This window comes from Suricata suricatta, chromosome X (assembly GCF_006229205.1).
Source record: "Suricata suricatta isolate VVHF042 chromosome X, meerkat_22Aug2017_6uvM2_HiC, whole genome shotgun sequence".
NCBI lineage: Eukaryota > Metazoa > Chordata > Mammalia > Carnivora > Herpestidae > Suricata > Suricata suricatta.
The window spans coordinates 77,086,762-77,099,919 of NC_043717.1; the positions used below are offsets into that span (position 1 = coordinate 77,086,762).

At 42.8% G+C, this 13,158-nt stretch overlaps 1 protein-coding gene and 1 pseudogene across 1 annotated transcript; one reads left to right on the plus strand and one right to left on the minus strand.

The window, feature by feature from the left end:
• Window positions 1-6,411: 6,411 nt before the first annotated feature.
• LOC115283906 lies at window positions 6,412-7,816 on the minus strand (annotated as a pseudogene).
• A 1,208-nt stretch (window positions 7,817-9,024) lies between these two features.
• Window positions 9,025-9,942, plus strand: RTL4 (retrotransposon Gag like 4). The gene has a single exon (XM_029930390.1). The coding sequence runs from the start codon at window positions 9,025-9,027 to the stop codon at window positions 9,940-9,942; it is 918 nt and encodes a 305-aa protein (XP_029786250.1).
• The last annotated feature ends 3,216 nt before the right edge of the window (window positions 9,943-13,158 follow it).

A 13,158-nucleotide genomic window follows, 5' to 3' on the forward strand; every position in this document is an offset into this window, starting at 1 on the left:
TGAGTTTCAGGTGTACAATATAGTAATTCAACAATTCTATACATCACCCAGTGCTCATCACAAGTGCCTTCCTTAATCCCCATTACTTATTTCATCTCAGTCTGCTTTCTTGAGCCTAGAAGTAGTAGAAAAGTCTTTATCAGGCCCCATAATTAGTTTCTGATTACAAAATAAAAAGATTACTGAATGTATTGAGCTTAAGGAAAAGGGGAAAATAGGGAAATGGAAAGCTAAGAACTGGTTATACCAAGGCCTGCTGGCCTTCTCTCAAGTCCAGACCACTTCTGCTGAGACTCAATGCCCCTACTTGCTTATTCAGCTTCGTCTTGTTTTGCCAAGATTTTCATGACTAGATTCAGTCTTATTTTTCTTTTCTTAATTTCATGTCAGACTACTAGTAGAGATTCTTTTGTTTGGCTTTCTCCTAGCCCCATCTCAACACAGATTTATAGAAGGCCTGTGGGCCCAGCACTATGCAAAGTATTATGGAGGTTAAAAGGAAAGAGACTTCTTCCTTGAGGGCTCATACAATCAATGTGCCCTTCCACAGCTCAGGGAAGGGAGGCATTAATAAGGGCCTGAGTAGTGAGAGAAAGCTGCATAGTTGAATGTGAACTAGACATAGGAAGAAGAAAGTAATTGGCTTTCAGGTGAGGGGAGAGAGATTGAAAGTGGAAGTGGGCAGGATTACATGTTTAGGAGTGGAGGTAGAGGCTTAATTTCCTTATGTATAAAATGCAAATCATTATACCTACTTCACAAGACTGCTGTGAGGATTATCTGGTCTGGTACAGAGATAGAAAATACCTATTCAGCATGTTGCATTTATTTCTCCATAGTCTGTGGTGAACACTGATAGTTCTTTACAGCATTCTACCAGTGAGGCCAGCCACAGGCCCAGGACACCTTTAAATAAGGCTCCAGACAGCTAGTACCAATTAGAACATATAATCTGACATAAATTAGGCACTGAAGAAATCGCAAGTATTATTACTCCCAAAGACCCACACAATGTCTAGTATGACTGGATAAAAATGACTTGTCTTTCCCATTCTTATCAAATACAAATGCAAACCTCTGCATTCCCAGTATGTTGGAGGCCCACCATGTCCACTTGCAGGTTTGAAATGAGACTTAGACCCAATCCTGCTACAGAGGTTATCTGCCATATGATGTAAGATCTCTTATGAGCTGTAAATACTAGCACACTTGATCTTCAGGAGTTTGCAAATCTCCTACTTCCACTGAAGTCATCATTTCACCACCCATATAATGTCAGTACTCCTCAGGGGCTGAATCAAGCAGGCGAGTACAATAAAGAGGTAAAATGGAGTCAGTCTTTGGGGTTTTTCTTTGACTCTATGTAATGCTCTTTTATATTTTGATAATCCTATATTCATAATACTCTGTTACAGTGTTAGGATGCCTGCCCAGTGTCTAATCTTGCCCTCTACTCAGCCTCCAGATATTTTTCTTAATATAAAAATTCATCCATTCCTTCTAGGTCTTCTCTGCTACACTGAGAGAAAAGAATGGTGCAAATGGGTCATGTACTGCTTGAACAATCAGCCACAGTTCTAGCTGGAGACTGAGCACGGGCATTCAGCCATGTGCCATGGCTGCCAGCAGAGACAGTAGGCAAAGGAGAGTAGGCAGGGGAAGGAAGAGACAGGGAAACATGATCTTAGGAGAAATGTTAAATAGGCGCATGGAGCTGGAAGGCTGGTTGGAACAAGTGTGGGTCCTTAATGGAGTTAGGCACATTAGAAAGGAAAACTAGGAAACTAACAGGGAATACTTGTAGAGAGTTTTCATGACATGTTTAACTTCTTAAACAGCGAGGCCATGTGTCCAGCAGAGCCAGAAGAAAGGTTGGAGGTTAAAGGAAGAGATGAGGTCTGAGTCATAGCAATGGCCAGATTGACCCCAGCTGGGCTGTTGCTCTATCTCTACTATATATATATATATATACATGGATGGCTTCTCTGCCTCCCTCACAGGCAGGGTAGAGCAGTACAAACCTCCCAGGTAGAACCATAGAGACTGAGAGCAAGATCAGCTCAGTTGCAACCCTCTCTCTTGCTTCCAAGCCAGCTACTTTTCACATGCCTGAGCCAGGCCTGCACTAGCCCACTGTTTACATGTGACCATTCAGACTCAGACAGAGCCTTTGAAGGAAGCAATCCACATATCACACACTTCAGGGGCCACTTTCACAGCCAAATATTTTCTACCTGCAAAAGTGCAGATAGTGCTAAAGCAGAAAGGGTCTTTTGAAATTATTCAACCTAGGCTTTCTCAAGAGTTACCAGAGAAACTTCTGCATCAGCATCATCTGTGGAGCTTGATTAAAATTCAGATTATCTTGTCCCATCCCAGCCCCATTGAATGACACTGTCTAGGGGTGAAGTCCAAGAAGCTGCATATTAAACTCCCAAGAGATTCTTATGTACCATGAAACATGAGAACCTCTGACAAAAGTCAGAGCTCTGTGTTGTCAGTTGCCCAGTATTCCCAAGGTAAAATCTGAAGACCACTTACCACAGAATCATATGTCGGGCCTATACAAAATTCAGATTTCTGGGTATCTTCCTAAATGTCCTGAATCAGAACTTTTTATGTGTGATAAAACTTGAGAAAACCAATTCCTTCATCGTACAGATATAGCAACTGGCCCAGAGAGAGGAAGTGACTTGCCCAAGGTTGTCAGTCTAGATGGTGGCAGAGCTAGGGACACATCCAAGTCTCCAGACAAGTCTAAACAGTATGCCCCTATGGTTACATCTTAAGGATTGTTTATGTCTCAGTTTAGCTCTCATGGCCACAGCTAACCTTACTTAGAACATCTGGAGCTCAAGAGTAAAAATGCAAGTGCTCTGGGTAGTTGCATGACAATAGGTCAAAATTTCTCCAGAATGTTGTGTAGAACAGCTTGAAAATAAAGTAAGGTCACAATGCTCTATTATAAACAGTAAGGTACTTTAGATCGTTCTCCAAATGGAGTTTCAAGACACTCCAGTATGGAGTAGTTTCATATACAGGGTAACTGTGGACCATGGCTTTAAGCCAAACTGAACACAAAATGGCATGCCTGTAAAAGTTTACTAAACCTACTTTTTGTTGTTGTTTTTGTAGTTGAAATACATACCAATCGAGTAAAAGCTTAAACTATGCAGTTTTGTGTCAGATCTGGTCCAAGCTCACTAGTCTGATTTCTGAAATTTGTGCATTTGAGGTCCCAGCTCTGCCTTATCTTTCCAAGACTGAGGTCTGGAACTCCTCCAGACTGGCATGCTTTACGCCATGATCTGCTGGGACCATCTAATAGAAGGCCACTGACCTCTAAAAAGAGTGCAATTTCTAAAACGATAAGGCAAGATAGATTTTCTTAGAGGGATTAAGCAATTGCTATTGACAACAGTTGCACTGTATGATTTGCATTGGGCAAATGCTTATAATTTTAGCAAGTGTTTCACCAATGTTACATAGTTAGAAAAATTAAATGCTCTGCCCCCTTGAATACATAATTCTGTAAAGAAACAGGATACCTCTACAAATAGTCTGGAACTCCTGAGGGTAAAGGGAAAGGGCAGAAAGCAGGAGCAGAGAAGAAGAAATTATAATCATACTATCCAACCAAAAAGAGAGTTTGCTAGGGGAGATCCATGCCCCTTATCTTCAATTCTGAAATCAAAAAGCTCTCCAAAATGGAAGATATTTTTTCATTTACTTGGTATCAAATCTGGCCGAAACTGACATAAACTTGGTCTTTATCTCTCTTACTATGAATATTTAGACATTTGTTTTCCTGAAGAAATGTTAATTGCCTAATTATGGGTTGTTTTTCCAGATACCACCAGGAGTGTTATATAATAAACAGCATATATTATGTGTTACATTTCAAAAATTCATAAAAATTAAATTTTAAAACATAGATAACAGACTGTGGACTTAGAAAAATGATAGCTAACATTTATGAAGCACTTGCCATCTGCATGAAGCTGTGCTAATCTCTTTTTATCTCATTTAATCCTCCCAATACTATGAGGAAAGTGTTAAAATCACCTCCATTTTAAAGATTGGAAACTGATTCTCAGAGAGGTTAAGTAACATTCCAGAGTCACACAACTTTTGGCCAAGCCAGGATTTGGACCCAGGTCAGTCTAACTCTAGAACGTACATGCTAAATCTTGCACTCTACTGTCTGAGAGAGAAGAACAGTTGTAAAGAACAGTGTGGGCTCTTTGCAGGCTTTATGCTGAATTAGAATAGGCTACCACCTATTCTATGTCATTTGAATGCCTCCTACTTCCAAATGTGTCCCCTCCCCATTCTTACTTCTCTATAATGCTCTAATATGCCTTTATTCCTTGAGGTGGCTTTTCTCACAGGGACCACCAACATCAGAAATCCTCTGGGAAGCTTGCTAAATTACAGATTCCTGGTATCCACCCCAGACCTATTGAATTGAAGGCCATTGAATAGGAATTGTTGGGGATTGGGACCAAGTTGATTCTTATGCACATTAAAATTTGAGGAAAAAGCGAATGCCTTGAGAAAGACCAATCATTAATCCTCATTAATTAATTAACATCTTACCTTTCAATTGACATCTGGCTGGACTGGCAGCAATAAACTCATAAGTGAGCACCTGGAAAGTGGAAATATATATTAGATTGGTGAGATATGGAAAGGAAGAAAGAAAGAATATGACAGTATCTCCCTACTTTGGCAATATGTAATAAGGGAAGAGCCTCACCAATGGTATTGTTACCTGCATTGGAACAATTTGGGGAACAATGTTCTCTCTTTCTCTCTCTCTCCACGCCACCCCAGAGTACCTATCTACTATCTCATTGATACTCACTACACCCTTATGAAATAGACAAGATGGTCATCCTCATTAGATGAAAGGGGAAATTGAGACCCAAATGAGTTCTTCTATGTCATCCAACTGATTAATGCTAGTGTTTGGTTAAGTTTCTGGCCACCAATCTTATACAATTTCAGTCTTCCAATAATCGCTTCCATAAATCTAGAGAGGAGAAGCCATCAAACCTAGAGAATCAAGACTTACATTGAAGGATACACATTTTTGCCCTCTAGTGGCCAATTTAAATACAATTAAATGGTATGTTACACAAGGGAAGGGTGAAATAGGAATTATGCTGCACAATAGTTTAACTGATATGCCATATGTTTGGGGTTAGTTTTTTTTTTACCTGTATCAATCTTTTATTTCCTTCTCAATATTGACATATGTGAAACAAGTAAATAGGCATCATAATTAAACTGATTACTTATCTTCCTCTCTAGAGCAAGCGTTGGCACACTCCGGCCCTCAGGCTGGACACCTCCTTTCATAAAGAAAGTTTTACTGGAACACAGCTACGCCTACTAATTATTGTTCATTGCTAATTCAGAAATGAAAACAGCTGAGCAGATACTACAAGACAATATAGCTCACAAAGCCTGCAATATGTGCCATTTTAGCCCTTCCACCCTGTGGAACACGACAGCTATGACTCTCATTCCTAGATTTCCAGTACCTCGTACAGAGTATTCATTGAAAAAAAAAACCCCAAAACTGAACAGCTTTGAGGCTCGGCTATAAGCCCTTCAGCTATAAGTCAGGGCTCTACCAGGGCTGTGTCCCTTCCCTTCTGATGTCTCCATTGTAAAGAGTCCCAGATGACAGCTTTGGAGGCGACATGTCAGGACGTAGTCTCAAATCCAAAGTCAATCCAAGGAGACCAAGCCATTTCTCTCACCCCTTCCACTTAGGTTCACGAGAGGGCAGGATGTTGGTTAGGACCCTGTCCTGCCTATCAGGGGTATATGGCTTCTGCTAATACCCAGGCAAGGTTGTGACCATTTTCATGGGGGGAAAAGGGTCCCCTGTTTCTCTGTCCTCCCCAGTGAGCATGGGCTGGACTAGACCCTGGAGAACAGCCATGGAGTGTGGGGAGAAATGTTCCCCTGGTTTATAAGCTACTCCCCAACATGAAGGTGGCTCCGGTGACAGGCTAGGCCCCGCACATGCCACATCCTGCTTAAACTGCACATGGGGGTTACGGGGAGGAGTGAGCTCCTGTGCGGGCAGACTCTACATTCATATGTCTGGAGGCTCCCATGCTGTGTGTGTGCAAACGTACAGAGAGGCAGAGGCAGGCTCTGAGAAGGTGCCAGGTCCCTGAGATGAGCTGCAGAGTTTTGCCCCAGAAATTGAGTTGCAGGGGGGTAGGGGTGGGGTTGGGCTGGGGGCTCTGCTCAAATATACTGCATATACTTCTTTTAATGTTATCATCTGTCAGGCGCAGCCCCAGAAGAAAAAGCTTTCCCTGTTCCTGCCTCCCTTTTCTAGTACCAAGGTCTTCATCTCATGTTCCGTGGGTCCACCGAGGGCTGCCTCTAGCGAGGGAAGGAGATCTTACGGGCTGTAAGAGAGCCAGATTCCATCAGTTCTAAATCCTAGATGGCTTCTAGCAGCTGCTCCCGTGCAGTTCCAATAAAGGAATTCTCCAGAAAGACAAGCAGGCCTCCCATACCATCCTGCAGGGTGTACAGGGGCACACGTACCAGGCCTGGCACCTGTGAAAGGAAGGAGACAGGGGACCATGAGAACAGGTAGCTCAACCTAGACAGATCTTTCCAGATGAGAGGTCTCACCTCTTATCAGTGCAGCAGAACCAAGCCTGAGAATTTACACCTTATACCTCATGGGCCCACCTCTCTACCCACAAAAGACCCAAGTCATGCCATTCAGCTTCATAAATGCTAATCCTTCCTACATCATTAAACTTTTGGTGGCTCTTGCCTCCAGGATGCATGCTTGGACCTACACTAGTAGTTCTCAAAAATACACCAGACCAGCCATTTCAGCACCATTTAGGAACTCTTGAAAAAGGCAGATTCTCAGGTCCTTTTCTCTCTTCCCCAGTGAACCAGAAATCCTGGAAGTGGGGTCAGTTATAAGCCTCCCAGATGATTCTGATACCTGCCCAATGATTCTGAGAACCATCTCCATACATAATCTATCCCCCTACTCTCCTAGCCTAACGACAAAGGTTTCCCCACAGAGTATCAGGCCACATCTCCTACCCAAGAAAATCATGGGTCTAGGGTGCAAGGCTTGGTCAAATCTTTGGGGAGAAGAGAGTCTTGGGTAGGTGGGTTCCGGAAAAACACAACAGAGGCCAGTGAAAGGGGGAGACTGCGTTAGCTGTGGCCAGTCAACCAGATGAAAGAAGCCCAAGACCCCAGCTACTCCAAGAAAGCGGGGCAGTGGCTTTCGGGGGCAGGGAGGCCATGGGCCTGGGGTTCCTGGACCAGCCCCACCTCCAGTCCGTGGTCCTTGGCGCGCGGCCGCCCATCTCAACCACAATCAGCTGCTCGAGCGTCAGGCGCTTGGCGTAAAAGTGGGCCACGACTTGCAGCCAGGCGTGCGAGCTGCATAGCGCGCTCCACCCAGAAGTCTGCCAAGGCGTCGCCCCAGCTCCTCGACCAGCTAGCAGTTCAGCCCGGCCTTCAGACTGGTGTCCTGTAAGTTGACGAAGCCGCCAGGAGGCGCCCATTAAAGCACATCTGCATCTGCGGGAAAGGGAAGAGGGTTGCCCAGGCGCCCCGCCATCGTCCCCGGGGCAGGGAACGGGTCGGGGCGAGGGGCGCCTCCTCTCACCAGGACCGCTTAACGGAGCGGGATGAGACCGAAAAGCAGCCCTGGGTCCGGCGTGTAGAGCAGCGCGTGGCACGCGTGCCGCCAGCCAGGCTCCAGCGCCAGGGCCTCTTCCAACGTCAGCTTGCTGACCCCGGCCATGGCCCGACGGCGTCCCCGCCGCGGTCCCAGGGGCCCACCTGGGGTTAGTTTTTAACTTTAATGGGTTGGTTTATTCTTATGATAATAAGAATGCAAGGATGACTATTAAACATTTAGATCTTTATACTTCTATAAATATTCTGTTCTTGTTTATTACATTTCCAACTTCACCTCTTCGCGCCGCTGGTGTAGTGGTATCATGCAAGATTCCCAACTTCACCTCTTCATCTTGCCTGTGGCAGCTTAATCATCTCCATGACAATGTGACCTTCGATAAAGACTAGGAATCTAGAAAAATATGGATTAACTACCACTGCAGCAATCAGATCATTACAGCAATGCAGGATTGGGGCATTTAGGTTCAAGTCCAACCAGTGATTATTCCAATTAAGACTAAATGCTCTCTAGCGAGGCATTTCTCTCAAATTTCAGTGCACATTTGAATCACCTGGAAAATCGGTTTAAGTGAAATACTAATTCAGTAGGTCTGGGGTGGGACCTAAGAGTCTGCATTTCTAACAGTCTTCCTGGTGATGCTGATGGTGCTGTTCCCCAGATCACGTTTTATATAGGAAGGGGCATGAACCATCATCATGCCCACATAGCATGTACAAATGAGCACATTTATGGTCCTGGAGGAAGTGCTATTTCACACAGCAGTACTGTAAGCATGCAGCTCTGATATTAAGTAGTTGTGTGATCTTGGGTAAACATATTTACCTTTCTGGGTCTCTGTTTTCTAGTTCATGAAATTATGAATTTTCCCTGGATAACCTCTAAGATCACTTTGGGTTGTAAAATTATTTGCTTCTCTGATAGAAAGAGATACTTTAGAAACAAAGGCTTAGTTTGAGGGTAAATTTACTCTATATTGTATACAATGAGGGGAGTGGGGAGAGAAATCTGTGACTTTTGTATTTGTCTTCTTAATTCCAAATCCTCTATGTGTCCTAAGGTAATTTTTCACTTCTGAATGTGCAGAACATTGACATTCTCCATGAGAAGAGACAACATTGAGTAGTGGACAATTTTGGCATCTCTCCAATTCAGCTCTCAATGTCCTCTTGTGACTGCTTCATTGCTAGCAGTTTTGGCTACTTGCTTATGATGCTATCTCTCTGATAACAAAGGAAACCCTACTGTCTGCCCATTGGTTTCAAATGCTGGTACGCATTTCTACTTAGTTTCACTTGATTCCAGAAGATACAATGGAGAAGTACACAGAAACACCACCTACCTTGCAGGTAGAGCATTCCTCCTTTCGGGCAGAAAATCCATTTCTGCAGCCACAAATACAGCATCTGACAGAAGAGAACCCTGATATGAGGGGCCAAATCATGCCTGCCTTGGCCACCCCAATGATGTCTGTACCCTGCTCACTTGAGCATCTCTCTCAGTTTCATGGTGACCCTGACAATCTCTCAGGATTTCTTGCACAAGTGACTACCTATTTGACAACTGTCAATATCCCGAATCCTGCAGATGATGTCCAAGTCAAGTTTTTTTTTAACTACCTATCTCAGAAGATGGAAAGTTGTGGTATCATATCTGGGCCTGACCAGAGCACTCTGGTGAAACAACATGAAAAGTTTGTCCTTGAGTTCCAGCAATCATTTGGTGAGCCTACAAAACAGGAAATAGTCCCTCTGAACAAAGAGGACAACTCCTGTCATCAAGATGCTTCTACTTTCAAGCTCCTTGCTCAAAATCTGACCTGTAATGAAACCAATCAGAGTGATCACTTCCAAGAGGGACTAGATGACTCCATCCAGGGTGAAGTGAGTGACATAGATATGATGGACAACCTTCCAGACCTGATCACTCAGTGTATTCAGTTGGACAAGAAACGTAATAACAGGCCAGAGCTTCTACAGTCAGAAACCCAGCTCTCAGGGTTGGCTTCCCTGATGCACCACCAACCCTTTTCTAGCCCCACAGATATAGCACCCAAGGAAGAACCTATACAGTTGCGTGGAAACCAGCCACCTCTCACCCCAGCCAAACGAGCCCGCCAGCAAGAAGCTCAGTTGTGCCTCTACTGCAGCCAGTCTGGTCACTTCACAAGAGATTGCTTTGCCAAACGATCTCGAGCCCCAGCAAGGATAAATAACCCAACTCGCCAGTAAGAGAGCCCAGACAGGTCACTTTGTAAACTTATATCCCTCTCACCTCCAGCCTTGTTAATTTGTATCCTGCACTAATATTTAAAATACAGGTGAGGAACTGTGATGCCACTTCATATTCAGTAATGAACTCATGTGATTCTGGGAATTTAAATAACCAGATCTTGTTCATTTGGTGTCCCATCACCAAACCAAACCAAACCAAACCAAACCCAACAATGATGAAAACAATTCACAGGCACTTTCTGCACATGGAACCAATAACCCAAGAGTACTGAAAATCTGTAGGCAAAACTGGCAAGTCTGAGCCAATGAAAACATCCCTCTGACAAGTCTGAACCAATGAAAACAACCCTGGAAATACATGGGAAACTCCATTCCCTCCAATGAATGAGATCTGGGTTGAGTTTGTTGGCCTAAGTCTTCTATGTCTAAGATTAGGCCCAAGACTTTCACCTTCACCCTCATTGGTGTATATTCTAGTTCCCTTTTGATTTAGGACCCTTGGTTGAATTCCTAATTGCATCTGATATCCTACCAACATTTTTTTCTTTTCTATTTTCATATCCTATGAACATTTTTCTACTGGAGGATGGAACCTGCTCCAATTATTGAAAAGAGTCCAGCTTCAACACAAACCAACCTTCACAGAAACACAGCTCTACTACGTTTCCATACAGTGATGTATTTTGCTGCCATTTAAAGACTTCTGCTTACCCAAAAATGGGATTTCTTAGCTATTGACTAACCAGATGGCATGGCCTCTTGAACCCTCTGATTGCAACTGTTGGTCCACTTCTTTGACAACTAGCCCTTCAGGCAGGTACATGTTTTAGCCAGGCCCTACTATTTCTAGGTTCCTCCCCTCTTCTCCAACAACATACTTTAGGTTATAGTATGTCTAATGGCCAGGTCAAAATGGTCTAGGGTAATGACCTCTGACAAATATTTAGTGAGAGTTGGGTAAGGAGTCTTATCATAATTACTGTGTCTATTATATCTGGGAGGTAAGGAAACCTAGCTAAATAAATCTCCTCTAAAGACTTAGAGTCAGTTCCTGTCATGGTTTCTGACTATAGGCCTTAGTGTGGTCACCATTTGGGATCACTGCCCATTGATGTTGAGTTCCATACCCCTTATGGACCACCTCTGAGAAGCTTCATCTAGTTGAGAATTTTGAGAAGCAATTAATGGTAGACAACTCTCTGAACCATCCCATCTGAAAAATCCTGGGGCAAATACATCAACACCATCCATACATAAAACTCAAGAAGTGAGGGTTTGATGTGTGGTTTTGGCACACATCAGCTCTGTGTATGGATTCCTAATGCTTCTGCACAAAAGTAGTGCCATGTTGGAGAGACACAATTTTCTAAAATGTTAAGGATGTACAGTGATAATTGATGTTTGCTGTTAATAATCAGTCCTCTGTTCCCTGCTTCTTGATGCTGATGTATGTTCCCCAAAATGGATTTTATGAAGAAAAATCAGTAATTCCATAGTCCTTAGCTACCATCGAGACCTCTCAGAATATGAAGCATCATTGTACTTTGGCCTTGTTCCTGGAGAATGATATTAACTTTGACAGTACTTAAACCCAGCTAAGACCTTACCATTTTCATCCTGTAGCACTAACGAATCAATCATTTTGTCCATCAGTGCCTTGCTAACCACTGTGCCAATCCTTATTTGCATTTACAAGGGATCTCCTTTATCAACAGTTTGCTATACATCCACCTTACTCCATATGCTCTGTAACAAGGAGACCAGTTTTGCCAAGAAATTCCCACTGTGGTGCTGGGATTGTATGAAAGCCTTGAACAAGTAGATCTTTTTGAAATTTAAGTATCTCTTGGATTTCCTGGAGCTTTCCTGATCTAGCACCACCAACCCTGTAATAAAGGACTAACCCAATAGCCTCCAGTCACTTTCCTTACTGACCCCAGTATGGCCCCAGAATGCTGATAGGAGCATTCAGTTGGCTTCATCACCAATCTTTCTTTATCATAAGGATAAAATTTGTCTTTGTGTACTCTCTCACAAAGATGCATCGCCTTATTTCTTGTTTGGACCTTTCCTCTGTAGCAACATCACCTTCTCCAAAATATCTTCAGATTATATAGCCTCTCAGAACAGATAATTAATTCTGGGCTATAAAACCTCACATTTCTAGAAGCCCCTTGAGGAATTCTCAGCCAAGAAATTCTTGTTCTCTTGTGATACAATCCAACAGCCACACTGACCATATGAATACAATACTGGGATAATGCTTTACTGTCTACCAATTAACAACCATTTTATTTACGACTTCAACATTTTGTTATAATGACACCATCCACTTCAACTAGAATAAACTCTTCAGCATAGTAAGAGTTCTACAGATGTTTCCCCTAAACATATACCCAAGTGAACTTCTCTGAGAGTGAAATTAATTAAAATCTACTGAGAACAGATGAGATGTGACCTACTTAAAGATGTAGTCTGCAATTACAAAGGCTTGGGGAGCCCCCAAGTCCAACCAAGATTGTATTTTTCGGGAGGCAGATCTGCTACATGATTGATATCATCCAGCAAGATAAAATCTAATGATTTTATGATAATTCTGAAGAAAGAATTGTTAACAAGAGAATGATCTTCAAGGAGTCTAGAAAATGTGGGCAATTAAAGAACCATAGGGCATCAGTAATCTCTCTAGACTAAGAGAGAGGTTGTCAACCAAGAGATAATTTGATAGGTCTATGTACAGTGAAGTGGAGGCACCAGGCCATCCCATATTGTGCTATTAGCTATTAAGATTGCCACCTAACTCCCCTTTCTGTGACCCCATGCTCTAAGAAGTAATTTGATTGTAATTATGTATGTTCCCATATTAGCTTTGTTTCGAGGAGAAAATTTGCTAACCAGCTGACATGAGTATTGTAGTCTACTTAGCAGTTAATTCTCATTATAAATAAATAAACTGGCTTTGGCCTATACATCAGCTTTTTATGTGGGTTTTGATGGCATCAGGTCTTCAGTTCTTAATCACTACTGATCACATTGGAGAAAAAAAATAAGATTCTCACTATGAAAAGTCAGCACCACAGTGTGAACCATATTGAGACCACTGAATATTGTCCTCCCTGGGAGCTTTACATCAACAATCATCCTTCCTCTATATCTCTCTCATTTTGTCTACAGCCGTAATAAAATTCCAAAATGCCTGTGGTTTCTAATTCC